General features: G+C 44.6%; 1 protein-coding gene across 1 annotated transcript in view; it reads right to left on the minus strand.

The window, feature by feature from the left end:
- CHN2 (chimerin 2) overlaps positions 1-13509 on the minus strand; it is a 304184-nt gene that overhangs the window by 2224 nt on the left and 288451 nt on the right. Inside the window, exons 9-12 of the mRNA XM_086693622.1 lie at positions 10327-10500; positions 6888-6965; positions 4337-4474; positions 2329-2434 (exon numbers count right to left, since the gene is read on the minus strand). Coding sequence (XP_086549748.1) covers positions 2329-2434; positions 4337-4474; positions 6888-6965; positions 10327-10500 — 496 coding nt within the window. The remainder of the gene's footprint in view (positions 1-2328; positions 2435-4336; positions 4475-6887; positions 6966-10326; positions 10501-13509) is intronic.

Genomic DNA, 13509 nt, shown 5'->3' on the forward strand with positions numbered 1-13509 from the left:
AAGCTGATGGCAGATTCCTGGCCTGCTGGCAGGCTTAGTGTCGGAGGAGCAAGGTTACTGTAGGATGGGGCTGCCATGAGTGTAGAAATAGCCAGACCATTATCACGGGATAGGGGAAAGGCTGGAATGTGGCCAGACAGGAAAGCACTTGGACATTATTTCTGGTTCCCACAGGATGAGGTCTGGAGCAGTAATTATTGTTGGAATTGAAAATCGTCATTTCAACATCCAGATGAGAACAGCAAAGCCTTTCAGAATAAAATTCAAACTCCAGAGTTGGCTCGCTGTCTTCCTAGTAGAATAAAATTACAGTCTCCTGGATTCTTCCTTTAAGGAATTGAGGTTTTGGGATGTTCATAATGGAACTAAAAGAGAATAGGTTCTCGAAAGAAGGCACAATACTATTAAACCCTGTTTAGGTTCTGCGCAGAAGGCCATGCGTTTATTTTTATTCTCTTGGAGCTAATGAGGTCGGCCACTTAGCATCATTTTAGGAAGGCCAACTCAGCTTGTATGACTTTCATGTTACAAAGCTAAGGAGGTAGGAAAGAGGAACATTCTTCACTATCAAATTGCTCACATCTTCCCATGAAGTCAGGCACCATGCCTGGCCAAACAAGATGGTTAGCAAACCCTCCATGATAAAAGTACTAAATTATTGGCATTAAAGATTCAAAGGGGACAGATCAGCATTTTTCCTGATAATGATACTTTGCCTTCCAAACTACAACAATTAGAACTAATTTCTTTCTAAAGAAATAATTTCTAGCTAATTAAAGACCAGGCTGGCCTTCACAGTCTTACTTATCCAAAAATTACTCATACTCTGATAAATTACTCAAAACAGAAACCTTCTGAGCTAAATGTTATTACATCTCTGATCACCATGCATCTGAGCAACAATATTTATATGTTTTATAAGGTAGAAAAATAAAAACACCACCCAGTGTTTATACAGTATTCTCAACTTGCTTCCTTTCACTTACTGAACGGATCTGTAAATTAGCGTAGACAATTTGTGGTTCATTTTATCTGTGAATGAGCCACTGCCACGGGTCTTCCGAAAACACACAGGACGGCACACAGAAATGCCCTGATCCCTCCAACATCTCAGAGACCAACTCACTGACCTTGCTATATACGTACAGTGAAGGAAAGAGCCTCACAGTTGAAGTAAAAGAGTCTGGAACCAGAGCTCTAGTGTCCTGTAAATACCCAGACATCTCCATCTGTCTTATGTGCTGTCACACAGATAATGCAGTGCCTAGCTGTCTGTGGTGCATACCCTCTGTGATGGCCCCCTGCCCATGATCCCTGCCTCCTGGAATTCATACTCTTGTCTAATCCCTTCCCCTGGAGTATGGGCTGGACCTAGTGGCTTCCAACAAATAGCAATTGAATGTCACTTCTGAGATTAGGTTACAGAGAGACTGTATCTTTCATGTTGGGGGCTCTTGCTTGCTCTGAGGGAAGCCAGCTGCCATTTTGTGAGCTGCCCATGGGAAGACTCACGTGGCAGGGCACTGAGGGGGTCCCCCGGCAAACAGCAAGAAAGGGCTCCAGTCACACGGCCTCTGAGGAACTGAATCCAGCCGACAACCTTGTGAGTGTGGAAGTGGATGCTCCCCTAGAGAGCCTGGCCATCAGTTCAACCATAGCCTCATTCTAGACCTTGAACCAGAGGCACCCAACTAAGCCACACCTGATTCCTGATCACAGCGGCTGTGAGATAATAAATCTCTATTGTTTTAAGCCTACAACTTTTGGGGCGATTGGTTACTTGGGGATCGGTCACTAATACATCAAGAAAAACAAGGGGTCAGGGTGGGAATGGGCTTGCCCAGAAGCAAGGCAGTTCAGGAGTCCGGAACTAGAATGAGCCGAAAGAGAAAGAACAGAACGCAGAGGATAGGGCTGGTGTGGGAGGCCCCGTGCAGATGTGGACGCAGTGTGGACAAATGGCTAAGGCAGACTGTGGGCTCTGGATCAGCCTGCCTGGATTTCATTCCGGTTTCACGTTACCTCTTCACATCGGTTATTTTACCCCCTTAAGCGTCCACAATCTCATCTGTAACCTGAGGCCCCTAACAACCCCCACCTCACAGAGATAACACATGTAAAGTGTGTAGAGCACTTCCAGGCACAGAGTGAGGGTTCTAGCAGTTACAGATGGGGCTGCCTTCACTAGACCCTCCCCACCCCCCCCCGCCAAAAGAGGGTCCGTCCCCTCAGTGGGTTGGGGAGAAAGGTTATGAACCCTTGCTAATGCATTCACCATCCCAGGCAGATAGGGGTTGTGGAGGATGTGCCGAGGGGGTGTTGGCTTACTTCTTGAGGTGGATCATCAGGTACCGGAGGGTCTCATAGTGGGCGGGAGGCAGCAGCATCAGCACTTCATGGACGGCTTCCAGCCTCTCGTCTGCATTGGAGATTTCTGTAACGGCCCAAGTGAGGTGTTAGTGCAGTGCTGAGACATTCGCGTTTTCAGAGAAGTAACCAGAAGACTGGTTTGTTCTGGTTGGAGATGGAGGGGAAGTCTAAGAAGTTCATGCAATTTCAGGTAACATTTCACTTAAACTAAGTGACTCGTTGGTGTCTTGCCTTATTCCAGAAAGGCCTGGAGGTTGGGAACCACACCTGTATTCAGTGTGCACTGGGTGGGGGACAGGAGGCCGGACCTGGAGTCTGCAGTCGGGTACATGTTTCGTGGTGGCAGGAACGGCGCTTTGCCCGTCCTCTGAAAGCTGGGTTTACGAGACAGCTTGCTGTCACGAGCTTTGATTTAAGCCGGATTGCCCGTGGTAGTGTTCTCTTGAGGTTGTCTGACAGTGTCTTCCTGGCAGGCTTCCATAACTGAATACACTCTACAACACAAGGGCGCTGGCCGATGAGCCCGCCGGCTCAGCCTGCACCAATGGCACTTTTCACCCAAGCGCTGGCGTGGCTAACCCCGCTGGACAGTCCAGGTGAGGAAGTAGATACTAGGTCCATCAGCAAAGGGAGGAAACGTGCATGCTTCTGCTTTCGAATAGGTACTGGCAGCCATTCAAAGAAACGTTCCCCTGCCGTTCCTCCAGGGGCAGAGGGCACTCTGTTGCCAGAACCTTCTCCACCTAGGACCACCAGGACCCATGCTCCTGGGTAAGTGTGGAGAATTCTCCTGGGTAGGAGAATGCTCCTACCAGGAAAGAGGGCCATAACTCCCCAGGAAAGGACATCTTGCACTAATCCCAGCCTGCTCACTTTTGTGCCCGTCAGGCATCTTATTATTATACTTACCTTTAAATGTTACAGTTTTTATGAGCAATTCCTCACGGTGTGTTTGGGTTCTATGTCACTCATTGTAGCATCTGCACCTCCCCTTCCTCACTATGTTGCCGGGCAGAGGGCAGCACCCCTCCTCCCCCCAGAATGGTCCTCTCTCCTGACACCAGTCAACTGGCGTGCCACACGCTACATGAGCAACCGTGGGTTGAAGGGAGACCAAGGACAATGGTGTTCTTTCCCTGGCCCCGTGACCTCAGCTCTCTGAGCCTAGCTTTCCTGCTCTGTGAAATGGGATTATGAAGTGTGCGCCTCATCGGGTGGATGAGAAGCTTAAACTAGAGGCTATTATCGAGAGGTCCCGGCACGATACTTGACACAGTAGGTTCTCGGTGTATGATCAGTTTCGAACAACACCAGCGGTTCAAACTGGGGGCATGACTTCAATCAATTAGCAGTGGGGGTCTGCTTCACGGATGAACGTAGCTAATCCGTACAGTCCTCACTGAAGAACACTGGATTTTTTACTACCGGAACATTCTTGCTTTCAACATAGAACAGCCCCTGACTGTGCGGGTACCCAGGAGAGAAGTGACGATGGTGTGGAGAGACAACTGCCTGGCACCATTTCTCAGCTGAGTGGCTGGCTTCGTACAGGTTCAACTCAGCTGGTGAACTATGCCTGGTTGTCTTTTTAAAAAAAATTTTTTTTAACATTTATTTATTTTTGAGACAGAGACAGACAGAGCATGAACGGGGGAGGGGCAGAGAGAGAGGGAGACACAGAATCGGAAGCAGGCTCCAGGCTCTGAGCCACTAGCCCAGAGCCCGACGCGGGGCTCGAACTCATGGACCCCAAGATCGTGATCTGAGCCGAAGTCGGACGCTCAACCGACTGAGCCACCCAGGCGCCCCATGCCTGGTTTTCTATTAACTGTACCATTGTGCCCTCGCTTGGCAGAGCAGGTGCTCGGGCAGTAATTTAAAGAGTTCCGAGTCTCGATTTTCTCGAAGTGAAAAGCATGATACTTAACGGTTTGATACGAATAAAAGATTAGCTCTCGATACTTACTCGCTGCTTCGATAAATTTGGGATAGGTGTCATAGGTGATAACAGGAATGGGTAAGTCTCTGAAGTACAGTTTAAGGGCTCCAGTGATGATGTTTATGTCTGGATAGATGTTGGCAGATATATCTGCCTTTTCACCGTCTGAAAAACAATCAACGATCCAATTCCTAATTAGGACCTATTTTGCCAAGTTAACGCATGCCCACAAAGAAAGAAACGATCCAACGTGGATGCAACGTGCCCGTACAAGTCCAGCTGACTACTCTCGCTTCTAAGAACACTGACATGCAGGAAGTAACAGAAGTTTGGGAAGAGCGATTTTGGGTCTGAGCCTAAGTGTAGCCAAGGGTAGTAAAATTGACTGAAAGTCGTTCTTTGGACCCAGCCTCTGGTAATTTGCTAAAAAGAAATTTAACATAGTAATTAATATTCCAGACACAAAAGTTCATAACGGAATAGCAATCTAATCTGAAATAATAATTTAAAAAAAATCAAGAAGCTTTTATATAGCTGCACCAGGATTCTTTGGATTTGGGTTTGAAGATCACAGACACAACAGGAAGAGTTGAATATCTTCAGTTTTGATTGTCTCTTTCAGGCTTGTGACGTTTCTTCTTTCTTGGTTCTGTCTCCTCTGCCCCTAGGACTTTAATCTGGGAAACTCTGACCTTCCTTCATGTATAGGTAGTGTTACATTTTAATCTTTTTTGCAATCTTTTTTTTTTTTTTTTTTTTTTGAGCGAGTGCGTGCAAGCTGGGGAGGGAAGAGTCAGACGCTCAACTGACTGTGCCACCCAAGTGCCCCTCTGACAGTCATTCTGAAGACACTTTTTGACTTAAAGTTACAATCATTTTGAGATGATTAGCATTTTCTTTTACTTAGAGAACCGAAAGAACAAGTGTCTCATCACATTTGGTTCTGAGGATAAAAAAAAGCTGCTAAGGAACAGGAAACAGGGAGTATAGCAGATAGGTCACCTGATCCCATTATTTACAGATTTAACAAATATCTACTGAGAATCTGCCATGTGCTAGGCACTGTTAGGCCCTGGGGAGTCAAAGAGAAAAAGACACATATTCCCTTTCTGTAGGTCGAAGTTGGAGTGGGAGTCAGGCATGCAACTCAGTAGTTACAAGGAAGTGGGAAGCTTGCTCGGCTGGAGGCATGTGAAAACATGGGGGTGGGTGGGGCCCAGGAAAGGGCAGTCAGACTCTTAGGTCAGCATGGGGTACTCAGGGAGGATTCATGGAAGAGGAAACCCTTGAGCTGACACCTGATTAATAGGTAAGCGTTTGCCAGGCAGAGGTGCGAACGCATTCTAGATGGACAGAACCACGTGAGCCAAGGCAGTTGTTCGTGAAAACAGGTGCACTTCAGTATTGCTGGGGCATAAAGTATACGGGGAGGAGCAACGGGCCATGAGCCTGAACAGATATGGCAGCCGGATCATCAGAGACCTTGTCTGTTCTACAGAGAGAAGGTTCTCTCTGGTAGGCTAGGGGTTCCAGCCGTTGACTGGCTTGACTACAATCATTTGGACTGTTCGGTAGAAATGTAGAATGAAAACGTAATTCAGAAAGAAACGTGCACCCCCACGTGGCCTGCAACATTGCTCACAAAAGCCCAGACATGGAAGCAACCTGAGTGTCCGCTGATGGATGAACAGATAAAGCAGATGTGGTTTACAGTAAAAGGAATAGTATTCAGCCATAAAAAAAGAATGAAATCTTGCCATTTGTGGCAATGCAGATGGACCCTGAGGGGATTAGGCTGTGTGAAATAAGACAGAGAAAGAGACACCCTACAGTCTCTCTCATACGCGGGATATAAACCAAACCAAATCAAAACTAAGCTCATAGATACGGAGAACAGATTGGTGACTGGAGGAGACGAGCAGTGAGGGGTGGGAAAAATGGGTGAACGGTTTTTTGTTGTTGTCTGTTTCAATAGAATGAATAAAAATTAATAATATAGATTCATGGGTTCACCTAGCTTTCTCAGTGCGTCCCCAGGGTGGACCGTGGCGATCCGTACTTTTAACAAGCTCCCAAGTTCTCCGACCTAAGAGAGAATGTGGCCTAGAGAACATTTGTCACAGTTATAAACAACAAAAGGGGTTACCTCCTAAACTTCCACTGGCTTCCCCTATTTCAGTGTTGGGCACATCCGCATCCCTATGCTCTGTTCTTTGGAGTTTTGGGAGAAAGAGAAGAGCCACTGAGATCCTTAGCTGGGGATGTAGAAGGACAGCCTGGTGCCATGTGGACTGTCTGTGAATGCTGGACATCAAATCAAGAGCCATAATGGCACCAAATGCTGGCTGCCCATTCAAGAAAGATTTTGAACTCGTGGGATCGCCAGTCCACAACTTTTAAGGAAACCCTTCCCCCAGCAAGGCAGAGAACTATGTGATCTGTAAATGACTACTCCTTGGTTTCTTGAGCAACAACTCTCCGTAGCTCTGAAACCCATTCCCACCCTGAATAAAATGTGGTTCCGAAAGAAAAGGAGCTAAGGATGCGTCATTTGGCGTTCAAGAAAGGCAAAGCCCACCTCTGTCAAATGCCATTTTGACATCTTCAATGTGTTCGGTGAACCCAGAGACTCTGTAAAGACCTTCCGACTTCAATCCTGGGGGGGAAAAGGAAACAGAGAGACTTTAACTTCCTGAAGCATCTACAGAGGACTCTAATTTCATATATACACCGTGTGCTATAAATGAGAAAAATACAGTCAGTGCCCTTGTATATTACACACCGTCACACTGAACGATGCTGTCGCCGGACCTGCCCGTCTCAGTTTCCAGGCAACTCTGTCTTCGTTTGCTTGCGCTGCAGTGGAAACCTCCCAGGGATCTGGTCTTCTTCCTGCCTGGCTTCACAAAGTGAACCCCTGTTTCAGATTCTCATCAACCTTGGTGCTTCCTTTGTTCATCAGACTTGTGGATTTGATTTCACTGCTTCAGGCGGCAACCCACTGTCTCCCCAGCATCATCTTAACCCATGTGCCATACTGCGTGCAGTGCTGTGCTAGGTATACATACATCCACGGGCACCTCTGTGTGATATATATTACCCTGATTTTATTCAAACGGTCTAAATTTTATAGCCTTTTGTGTTTAATCGTAAATATCATATGTTCAATGTTTAACTAAATATAATCGATTTCATCGTTCTACCTTCAAATAAAGGATCATACGCACAGATGCCGAAAAATAAAATTTGAGTGATGATTCTGGAAACTTGATCACTGTATATTTGGGCTAAGAAAAAGATGTGGTTTCTGCTCCTAGATCTTACTGATTTGTTAAGATATGTTCTAAGGCCCAGCCAGGTCCCCAAAGTATCCAAAGGGAGGGGGGGCCAGATCTCAGACCTTGCATGTAAGAAACCAGCTGCTATCAAACCATAACTACAGCAAAAATAAACGAACAAATAGCTTCTACAGTTGTTGCAACATACTCTGTCAAGCTCTTGATAACAGGAACTTTCGCTGCGTATGAGTATGTACTTTCCTGTTCTTCATTTGGGAAATATTTATCAAGTATATGCTCTCTGCCATATATAAGGGTCTGTATCAGGTCTGCATCAGAGACAACAAATGCATGACATGTACCCTGCCGGTCCTTCTCCCCGGACTGTCAGAGACCTTCTTCACTGACCTCAGCTCCGCCTCCCACCGAACCCCACTCAGTCTCAGAACTTGACTCAGTACGGTTGCCCAGGTTGCCACACTGATTAACTGGGTTGGTCCACAAGATGAGAGAGAACTGGAGTCATCGTGTTCTAGTTGGCGGTACAGGTTAGCATGCCTCACTGTGGTTGTAATCTGCACGTGACACAGGCGATGACACGTGGCCTTCTTGTTTGGCCACATCACGCAGAAACAAACGGCCCCGAAAGAGCATTTGCAATACGGAATTTGCTATGGGTGGGGCATGAGATGAGACTTTGGCAGAGGTGGTAGCAAAGCGGGGGATGGGAGTCATGTGAATTTCTTCCAGCCCGTTCTCTGGTTCTGTTCACACGTGCAGGATGCCAATGCCTGCGGCTCCAATTCCTTTGCTGTGGCTCCCCAGTCCTAATCTGTGCTATTGTAACTCTTGTACGAGGCATGCTTAGTGCTGTGCTCCCCACAGACACCTCAGACATCAGACACGGCGGTAACTCTGCCCGTGTTATCAGTCGCCTCTGACGAGGATCACTACGGGATGATACCTCCTTCTCCAGAGAAGCTGAGGTCCTGAGTCCGGGCTCCAGAGAGGCTGGTGCTCTGACCCCAACTTGCAGAGCCCTCTGAACAACAGGACCCAGGGATGCTTTTCCCAGCTACTCATCCAGAGTCAGGGCACCCCCTTCTCAACTCTTATCCAGATCAGCCCCTGCAGCAATACCTTCACCAGGTCCCAAAGCACCCAGTGAACTCTGACAGCTAGAGCAGTCAAAGGCAGGAGCCATTTCGTAACAATGTGAGATTAAATGAGCTAGTCTTAAGGGAACAGAGTAGCTATAGTTTTCATCCTGCGTGGAAAAGGGAATGATTTCCTCTCTCTAAAAGGCTTGGGAGAACAATCTATAATGTCCTCTTTTGTTTTGTTTTGTTTTGTTTGGGAAAGAATGGGATAGTTGGCCAATGCATAAATATCTGTAGATTACATTAAGCCAGTTTGGACACAATAACGGATCCCAACGATAGCAGAGCCCCTACATGGCAAAAATGGTTAAAGCCTCTGGGCTTTATACCTGGTCCAACTATCCACGTTACACCCAGCAGTCCAAATTCTCCCCAACCAGACTTTATCCACCATATCACTGAAGTTTTGGTAACTGCAGAGTAGCCCAACAAAGCACAAATAAAGGAAAATAGGACTCAATCATACTATGAAAAACCTTTTCACGGAAATGTTTCTATCTTCTCTGCCTTCTTGAGTTTTCACTCGAGTGATCTTTTTAGATCATAGATCTTTTTAATCTTTTCACTCTGCTCTTTAAAATAAACAGAAGGGGCGCCTGGGTGGCGCAGTCGGTTAAGCGTCTGACTTCAGCCAGGTCACGATCTCGCGGTCCGTGGGTTCGAGCCCCGCGTCGGGCTCTGGGCTGATGGCTCAGAGCCTGGAGCCTGTTTCCGATTCTGTGTCTCCCTCTCTCTCTGCCCCTCCCCCGTTCATGCTCTGTCTCTCTCTGTCCCCAAAATAAATAAAAAACGTTGAAAAAAAAATTAAAAAAAATAAACAGAAGCAATACGAGCGGTGAATTTCTATATGGTAAGAAACGTATGTGTTGATCAACAGTTTCTTTACCTATTTAATGGGGTCACTTTTGAAGACTCCATTCAGACTTCACCTCTGTCATAAACCCTTTCTGGACTGTCCTCAAATAACACTGAAATGTCTTCTGAGACTACATGGTGTTTTGAATACACACACCTGCAACATTGATTTATTTACTCCTCTGATTCTTTTTTTTTTTTTTTTAACATTTATTTTTGAGAAAGAGAGAGAAACAGAGTGTGAGTGGGGAGGGGCGAAGAGAGAGGGAGACACAGAATCCGAAGCAGGCTCCAGGCTCTGAGCTGTCAGCACAGAGCCCGATGCGGGGCTTGAACTCATGACCCATGAGACCATGACCTGAGCCGAAGTCAGACACTCAACGGACTGAGCCCCCCAGGCGCCCCTACCCCTCTGATCTGCATACTACAGTGTCAGTTTCCAGAAGGTGAGAACTGTGACTTTTATATCAATGTGTAGTACATAACAAATGGCTTAGCAAACATGTTGAATGCACATATACAAGGTTTGGGTACAAAACAGCACTGATGTGGTTGGCTGGATTTGGCTTATTTGTGTGCGTGTGTGCTGGGGTAGGCCATTTCCCCAACACGCTCTCTCAATAGTGGAGAGAGAGTCAATTTAACAACTATAAGAAGGTTTCCTTGACAACAGTAAAAACAAACAGTAAAAACAAAATCACATAACAAGGAATTTTTTCCAAACCTCTTGCTTCGATTTCCCGTATGCATATGTCCACCACCATGGGCCTCTGAGTGTTGTGAGCCTTTACGAGTGTTGTGAGGTCACAACAGTACACCTTCTTGATCCTCTTGAGATCAGGTTGACAGTCATTGGGAACGTGCTTGGAACACTGTTTGTGTACGTTCAATCCACAGTCTGTAAACAAAGAAGCCACATTAGCCCTGCCTGGCCCTTTTGTAAAAGCCTGACACAAATTATATGTTACCAAAAATAAAAATGAAAACACCCAAGGGTTTGCTGTATTTTTCTGGAACGCCCATCCCATTTGGAGGTGATATTCTCTACAACATGAGTATGAAATCCACCTTTACTCACAAAACTCTTAGAGAATTCCATTTTTCTCATTTAGCCTTTCTGTTGCTGGACCATCAGAATAGAACATTTCGCTGAGATTCTTTAGTTTTGGTGATTAGCTAGGTTGTTTGTGTGTGTGTGGTTTTTTTTTTTTTTTTTCTTTTTTGGGGCTGGAACCTTTGGGTCCATGTGTGGACTTCTGGGTTTGAATTCCCAGAGCTCGTCTTGGCTCATAAAGGGCACCTAGGACTTGTGCTAGGTTGTTTTCCTAAAGTTCTGGATGCTCCTTTTGTGGAAGACATGATTACTCTCTCTGAAGGAATCTCTGATCTTTGGTCTGTGGACCCATGGCCATTGGCAACTTCTTCCCCTTTCCTGGAGAGTTGCCCATAGCTTTTAGTACCTTCCCCTTCTTGGGAGTTTGGGTAGGCCATTTTTCTTTCTACTTACCTTATTTTGACATCTGTGAGTAGAAATAATGTCTAACTAGATACCGGTGGGAGTACTTGAGAGTTTACAATTTAGAACAATGCCATGTAATGTGATGATTAGAGTAATTATTTATAAAGCTCATATCAAGATCCAAAGCTGAAAAGGTACTTTTAAGTTCAATGAACACATTAAAAGCTTTGTTAGCAGTTGGTATCCACTGACAGAATTTCTCTAACAAGACACAGTCTACATTCTGGAAAATAAAAATCTAACGCTGAAGTTGTTCAAAGTTGATGTGCTGTCTAGTCAAAGCACATATATGTTATACACATACATAATAATGAATGTTATAATCAGCTGTTTAACAACAAAAAAAGCACTTAACCACACCAAGGATTTGAGAAAATCTGAACTTTGATAAAATCATCAAAAAATGATTTTCGAAAAGCATTACATGATTTTCATGTAATTTTTAGGCTGAGTTCTATCTACATTCCTTCCAAAGAAAAAAACCAGTTCTTAATCATCTTAGCTTTATCAGCATGAGAAATTCATCAAAGCTCAAGTAAACTTCAATAATATTTTGACAGATCTATTTAGTTGGATGTAAATTTGAGCAAATGGAACCAAACAGAATTGGTTTGTTTTCTTGTTTGGCTCCCCTTCTATAAAATAAGGATAATAATAGCACCCACTCCTAGGATTATCATTAGAAGCACCTAAATTAATCTGTGTAAACTCTAAAGTGTGGTGAACGCTACATGTGAATTAAATAAAAGAAATGGCAAGTGTTAGAGAAAATACAAGGCTACCTGGCCAGCTCTTATTATTTCACTAGTAAGTTTTGCTATGTTCTTATAAATTTCATCGAAAACAATGTCCAGGGGCGCCTGGGTGGCTCGGTCGGTTAAGCGTCTGACTTCGGCTCAGGTCATGATCTCACGGTCCGTGAGTTCGAGCCCTGCGTCGGGCTCTGTGCTGACAGCTCGGAGCCTGGAGCCTGTTTCGGATTCTGTGTCTCCCTCTCTCTCTCTGCCCCTCCCCTGTTCATGCTCTGCCTCTATCTGTCTCAAAAGTAAATAAACGTTAAAAAAAAATTAAAAAAAAAAAAAGAAAACAATGTCCAAACATTGTGATAAAATATACGTAACATAAATTCACCATTTAACCATTTCTAAGTGTACAGTTTAGGGGCATTAAGTACCTTCACACTGTGTGCAGCTGTCACCACTCCCCATCTCCAGAACTTCCATCTTCCAAAACTGAAGCTCTGTACTCATGAAACACTAACTCTCAGACCCTCCTCCACCTGGCCCCTGGCACCACATTCTATTTCCATGAATTTGACTATCTTTTTTTTCAAGTTGATTTTATTTATTTTGAGAGGCGGGGTGGAGGGACAGAGAGAGAGAGAGAGAGAGAGTGTCCCAAGCAGTCTCTGCTCTGTTAACATAATGTTCGACGAGGGGCTCAATCCCACAAACTGTGAGATTATGACCCGAGCTGAAATCCACAGTCGGATGCTTAACTGACTGAGCCACTGAGGTGCTCCTGAATTTGACTACTGTTGATGCCCCATATAAGTGGAATCCTTAGCATTTGTCCTTTTGTGATCTGCTTCTTTCACTTAGCATGATGTCCTTCAGGTTTATTAATATTACAGGATAAGACAGGAGTCCCTTCCTTTTTAAGGCTGGATACTCTCCCATTGTCTTGACACACCACGTTTGGTTTATCTCTTGATGGACATTTGGGTTGCTTCTACCTTTTGGCTATTGTAAATAATGCACTTATAAAAACAGGTGTACAAATATCAGTTTGAATGCTTGCTTTCAGTTCTGTGGGGTATATAGACCCAGAGGGGGAATTGCTGGATTATGATAATCCTATGTGTAATTTCCTTATCAACTTCTTTTTAAGATCTGAAGCAACAGTGTGTTTCTGTAGAGTTAAATATGGAGACTTTATTAAAATTAAGATGTTTTATAACATATAAAAATATTCAGTATTTGCAAACGACTACAATTCCAGATGCTATAAATAAGGTCTAGTTCGTTTAAAAAACGTTTAAAACATGTAAAATACAGAGAGTTGAGAGGCAGTGATGGCTATTCCTAACCTTTAATGGACAGTTTTGAGTTTTCCTGCAGCTCAGTGGAAATACAAGGCCAAATAGTGGCCACTGGCGAATATTAACATTTTAACCTCAGAATATGTTTTATTAAAAAAAAAAAAAAGAACAGAAAAAAAAAAAAAAAACACTTTTATCCCAGAGAAAGTTGCAATTCACAGCTACTCCAAATTCCAGAGTTGTGTTCTTGTAATACTGACTTTGGACGGATTTTGCTGCTCAAATTGGATAATACCAGCAATTAGGATATTTCTGGTAGGTATAATCTGGACAGCCTGAATTGATGA

The sequence above is a fragment of the Puma concolor genome, chromosome A2, assembly GCF_028749965.1.
Source record: "Puma concolor isolate L17-30 chromosome A2, mPumCon1.1.hap2, whole genome shotgun sequence".
In the NCBI taxonomy this organism is placed as follows: Eukaryota; Metazoa; Chordata; class Mammalia; order Carnivora; family Felidae; genus Puma; species Puma concolor.